Source organism: Pinus tabuliformis, chromosome 8 (assembly GCF_031772625.1).
Source record: "Pinus tabuliformis cultivar Carrire ecotype Pingquan chromosome 8, CPIR1, whole genome shotgun sequence".
Classification (NCBI taxonomy): domain Eukaryota; kingdom Viridiplantae; phylum Streptophyta; class Pinopsida; order Pinales; family Pinaceae; genus Pinus; species Pinus tabuliformis.
The window spans coordinates 1,433,666,675-1,433,672,520 of NC_142294.1; the positions used below are offsets into that span (position 1 = coordinate 1,433,666,675).

At 33.4% G+C, this 5,846-nt stretch overlaps 1 protein-coding gene across 1 annotated transcript; it reads right to left on the bottom strand.

Moving 5' to 3' along the window:
• Positions 1–324: 324 nt before the first annotated feature.
• LOC149241059 (chaperone protein dnaJ 8, chloroplastic-like) lies at positions 325–1,831 on the bottom strand. Its single transcript, XM_089367437.1, has 3 exons — positions 1,440–1,831; positions 1,126–1,194; positions 325–1,001 (listed from the first exon to the last, which is right to left on the bottom strand). The coding sequence occupies exons 1-3, from the start codon at positions 1,653–1,655 to the stop codon at positions 831–833; spliced, it is 456 nt and encodes a 151-aa protein (XP_089223563.1). The 5' UTR covers positions 1,656–1,831; the 3' UTR covers positions 325–830.
• Positions 1,832–5,846: the final 4,015 nt, after the last annotated feature.

The following is a 5,846-nucleotide window of genomic DNA, read 5'->3' on the forward strand; positions in this document are numbered from 1 at the left end:
AATCTGTCAGGGGTTATCCTAGATTTGTCACAATAACAATTTATAAAGAAAAGACTCAGAACTAATTGAATGAATGTATTTCAGTCCCAGATGAAAGCTATAAAATCAGGTTTAATGTTGAAACTTAACATCATTTGAATCCTGCAAATAAAGGCAGGGATTGGCAATAGTTCCAGCCAAGCATAATGCTTTGTTGAGGATGATCTACCATAGAAAAGTACATCATGGAATGAAACGGATTCATTTTGTCTCAAGGATCTAATATGTAGAAATTTACATTATGTAATGAAACAACAGTGTTTCATCTCAATGATCAAAGATCTCTTCCTCAAAATAATGGTTTCCATTAAATGAATGTCATTACAAATTACAGGAAGAATAGTTAGGAGCTCTTTATTAAAGAGCAGATCCCCACAATAACAAATGGTCCAGAGAGAGGTCCCACAGCTATGTACAAATAGTTGAGAGATTAAATGAACAGAGCATATGTACAAATAGTCTAATAATCAGGATCAATCAGCAAATCAAATGACTCACTAAAACAGAGACATCTAAAAAAGGTTGTTGCTTCATCTGGATCATTAAGTCCTTGGTGTTGTGGGAGCCAACGCCAGAGAAATAAAATCAAGTATACAAGTGGAAGAGCATTATGTATTTCCAGTAGATGAATGAAGAAACTTTATGGGCTTTCTAGGACAAGTGTTTTGCTGCCAATAGCAAGAACTTCATAGATAGCCCATAACAGTCAACATGGGATCGGTCATGGAGAGGCCATAACTATTTGCAAGGCCACCCAACAGACACCTATACAGTCTATAATGAAGATTTCATCAGGCATAAATATTGATATGAGAGGAATAATCAAGGGTTCCAGCTCCTTCCCATCCCATCCATTCTTCCCACTCGTCCCAAGAATCGTTTTTGATTCCCATCATGCCCTCCGCATAGTAATCAGCGGAATAGCTTTGCTGCTTTGCCCTTGCTAAACTGGACATTATAGTCTGCTCATCATAACAAAAATAACAGAAAATCATTGGACCTGCATGAGAATTCCATGCATGAGAATTCCATGTTACAGAATGAAAATGCATATAGATAAAGATTACTCTTAGGCATGCAAGTTACCTCATAAGCTTCATTGATCTTGTGAAATTGAACCCCACAGTTATCTCCTTTGCAAACATCTGGATGATACTGTAACCAGATTATATCAACATATGAGTGGAATATTATTTTATGTTTTTTGACATTGTACATGACCAGGAATATTGACAGGCATAAAGTTTCTTAAAAAACTTCAAGAATGTGTGAAGTTTTACATTTTTAATTTCTATTTCTAACCTGTATGCCTTTTTCTATTTGCTTCAGAAATGGAAGACTTAATGGAAATATCTGAAGTTGAAAGTAAGGGAAATAGTTTCAAATGGGTACTTCCATACCTGCAACGCAAGGCGACGGTAGGCTCTCTTCACATCTTTCTCAGAAGCCCCAGGGCTCAATCTCAGAGTCTCATACTGCTCTTTTATCCCAGGAAAAGCAACAGAGGCCATCACAATTACATTCCTCCTGCCTCCCAAATTCTTCTTCTCTCCACTCTTTCTTTCTAAGAATGATATCCCCTTGACGACCCCAAGCCTTTTAACAGAGGCAGCCATGATCTCTGACAAAAGAAACCGCTGACAGACAAACAGAGCTTGAAGTGCAATTGTAAAACTGATCTTATCCTCCGGACCCCCAAATGGGTGCACCCAAATCCAGTTACTAGACCAAAACAAACAGCAGAGATTGCCTCAAGTGTGGGTATCAAATCACAAGGGAAGAATCCAGATGTCAACTTATCCACCACCGTACTCTAGAATAAGGATATTTATAATCGATTTCAAGCTTATGACGCCGACCGATTCAATCACGCAATGATATCGACTTAAACATGATTTGCCATTATGTGGTACTTTGTTGTAATTCGTTCTTATCTACTGCCGCGTCAGCATTCCACCTCTTCTCAAATATGGATTATTTTGAAGAATGTGGATGCTAATTCGTAGACACGTAGCAGTGTGTTCAGCTGTAGGGCTGAGCTGGCAATTTGGGCGGGAATTGAACGAGCCATATCTAATTTTCCTGGCAGTAACTTACAGTTGGTACTCTTTGTTATAAGGAGACATCAGTCTCCAAAGCGGGTTTCAACTGACAGAAAGCGGGTTTCAACTGACAGTCAATTCGAGGTTGGTACGGTTAATTCAAAGGAGATTTCAGACTCCAGAACCGGTTTAAGAGACAGGAGCAAGCTAATAAGTAAATATTTAATATGGATGTTGTCGTAAATAATAATTAAGTTGGTTTTGGTCTGATTGGCAGATATTTAAAAAAAAACTTTAGAAAATTAACACGGCTCGTATCGTAAATAATAGTAAAGTTTATTTGTAAGATGAATATTTTGAGCAAGAAACTCTGTCCTTGTTATTTATTTTAGTTACTTTTGACTACGTTTAGTATATTTGATATTTTAATAAAAGTTAATAACGTGAATAATTTTTTTCTTTTTAATAGAAAAAGTTATTATAATTTAGTTTTCAAATTCTGAAAATGTAACTTTACTTAACTCTGTCCTTGTTATTTATTTTAGTTAGTTTTGACCACGTTTAGTATGTTTGATATTTTAATAAAAGTTAATAACGTGAATAATTTATTTATTTATTATTTTTTTTTTTTATATAATGGAAAAATTTATTATAATTTAGTTTTCAAATTCTGAAAATGTAACTTTACTTAACTTTGTTATGGTTACTTATTTTTAGTTTGTTTTGACCACGTTTAGTATATTTTATATTTTAATAAAAGTTAATATTACTCATTTTAGTTAGTTTTGACCACGTTTAGTATATTTTATATTTTAATAAAAGTTGATAACGTGGATAATTTTTTTTTAATAGAAAAAGTTATTATAATTTAGTTTTCAAATTCTGAAAATGTAACTTTACTTTATTATTTTTATTTAAGAAATTTATTATTAGCTAATATTATTTGAATAATTTAATTTATATTTTAGTTTAATCTATATTTTAGTTTGAAATATTTTTTTTTAATAAAATTATAAATATTAAAATTTTGTTTTTATGATGAATCATACTTAAAAATTTCGCATTTGTGATTTCTACGAAAAGATTTAATTCATTATGGATCACAAAAGCTTAAATACAAAAATATTAATTGATCAAATTATATAATCTTAATGCAAAAGGGTTATTTTTGGTATTTAATTTATTTATATATTCAAAACTATATTTTGAAAAATGAAAAATTTGGTTGGAAATTTAAAACAATTGTTGAAATTACATATTTCAGTTTTTAGGATTGTATAATTAGCATCTAATATGGTTTCCCAATACCCTCAATCTATTTACTCTGGTTTGGTTTCCCAATCTATTTACACTGGTTTGGTTTTCCAAGACGTTGAATCTAATTATCATTTAAAGATATAATTTATTTGAATAATGTAAAATTACAATTTCAACTTGTGTTCTTTTCTCAATTTTGTAGATTATAGCACTTGTTCACATTACATAGGGATAAGATTGTTAAGAGATTTGTGAAGCAAATTTACCACCATAAATTTTGCTATACTTAAGGTAATTTAAAATATGTTATATGAATGAAAAATGTGTCTTAAGGGTTATAACTTTTTGCTATTGAAGTACACTTAGTGATTTGTAATGAATTGAAGTGAAGTATTTGTTGTTGCTCACTAGCACAATTAAATATTGTAGATCAGCTCTACTGCTGAAAGCTCTTGATAGGGATTTAGATTCGAGAAACCTCCAGTAAGAACTAAAATTTCTACATTTGCATTAGAACTCTAATTCTAGAAATTTCTATACAATATTGGAGCTTTTTCAATTAAGATTGCTCTCTTGGTGAAGAGAGAGTTGGATATTTCAAGTTTGTTCTACTTGGGAGTGGTACTGGACCTATTATAGGTCGATTGTATGTGAAATCTTAGGGCACATGGGAGATGTGTTGAAACCCTCGAAGGGTTAATCTACTTCATTTTCATTGATTCATTTTTTGAGGTATGCTTCACAATTTGTAGGATGATGATTGTCAAATTTAGAGAGTATGACATGTTGGATGGTGATTTTAATTTCTTATGTTGCAGGTAGTGCGTGGGACACATGCATATGGAGGAAGCTAAGATCTGGGAGCGTATTGAAAAATAGATAGTAGCACCAATTAACCTCAAGAAGTTGGTTGCTCGTAACAAGGAGAAGATCAAGCGTGAGCTCAAGGCAAATTGAATCATTCTTTATTTAATGATGGGTCGCTTCATCCCTCACATTGTAGACACGACAATTGGTAAGAAGATGTTTAATGCTTTGCTTGGTTTATTTCAAAGAACTTGGGTTTCTTGATACATTCTCTTGCAAAACAAGCTTTCAACCATTCAGATAAGCAAGACAAATATAGTGGTGAATTATCTGGGTAGGATCATAGATATAGTGGGCTACCATAGGGATGAAATGGAGGATAAGGACTTGGTATCCATTATTGTGAATAGACTTGTTACTTCTTAGAGGTGTTTTATCTATTGTGTCTATGTTTGTGAAACATTCATTACCTTTAGGAAGGTTTGGGATACCTTTGTGCATGAAAAAATTTGGTTGGATTCCTATTTAGCAGAACAAGAAGAAGTAAAAGAAGTGGTCTTCATTGAGAAGACAAATCCAAGGAAGTAGAAAGGTTAGAAAAGGGTAAGAAGGAAGGTTGAATTCTAGGAAGGACTTGAGAAAGGTGAAATATTTAGGTATCCCTAGATGGGACATTATGCTAGTGAGTTTTGAAAGAAGGGAAGGCCAAGTCACAAGATAGGTTGTAGCAAGTATAAGAATTATAGCATAAGTGATTGAGGGATCATCCCATCTTGAGATTGCCTTCTCCATGGTTTTCTTATCTTCCAATAGTGTGTCAAGTGTTGGATGATATGGGGACATTGGGGCATCAAGACATATGACTTGTGATAGGACACTCTAAAATAGGCTTCATGATCAAGAGGAGGTATGAGTGTAGAGTTGTGTGATGATGCCATTTATCATATGAGAGAGTTGAGTTCCATTTCCTTTCGGAGGTCATTAGATGATATATTTGAGTTGAATGATGATTTATTCTTGGTTTGAAAAATATTCTTTCAATTTATTATATTGAAGAGAAAACAAGTAGAGTTACATTTGAAGGACAATAATGCACTATTAGTGATTGTAGTCTAGCAAGTCTAAGGAGTTTAGTTAGAGGTGTGAGAGGGTGGCCTCTATAAGTTGCTTGTTGATCCTATGACACTTGTATATTCTAGTGAAATGTTAGATGAACCTTCTAGCTTTAAGGAGGCCTATTAAAAGAAGGAATTGTGGGAGCCTATAGAATGATGTTTGGAAGATTGTACCAAGACTAGAAGGGAATTCAATAATTGAATCCAAGTGGTTGTACACATTCAAACATGTGGAAAATGGGATTATTGAAAATACAAGGGAAGGCTTGTGGCAAATTGGTTCTCACAGAGAGAGGGATTTGATTATGATGAGGCATTTGTTCTAGTTGCCAAATATACTTCTATTTGTACCCATTGTTTCTTAAGCATCATGTTTTGGATGGCACTTATATTGGATGGATGTGAAGACCACCTTTTTAAATAGTGTGATTGAAGAGGAAGTATATGTGAATTAGCCATAAGGTCTCCACTTAGTCAACTTGTGTCATAGCACTCTTGTTCACGGGATATTAAAGAATACCCCTGATCTCACTAGCTATTGATAAAAAACTTCCAAAATTATTTCGTTGACCGCCCCCCATACATA

What these genes read in the sequence shown, in the direction of transcription:
- LOC149241059 (XM_089367437.1), bottom strand. Translation starts at nt 1,655, where the DNA reads ATGGCTGCCTCTGTTAAAAGGCTTGGGGTCGTCAAGGGGATATCATTC. An exon ending in ACCGTCGCCTTGCGTTGCAG is followed by an intron (nt 1,195 to 1,439) that starts GTATGGAAGTAC and finishes ATCTGGTTACAG; the next exon opens with TATCATCCAGATGTTTGCAA. An exon ending in AGATCAATGAAGCTTATGAG is followed by an intron (nt 1,002 to 1,125) that starts GTAACTTGCATG and finishes TATGATGAGCAG; the next exon opens with ACTATAATGTCCAGTTTAGC.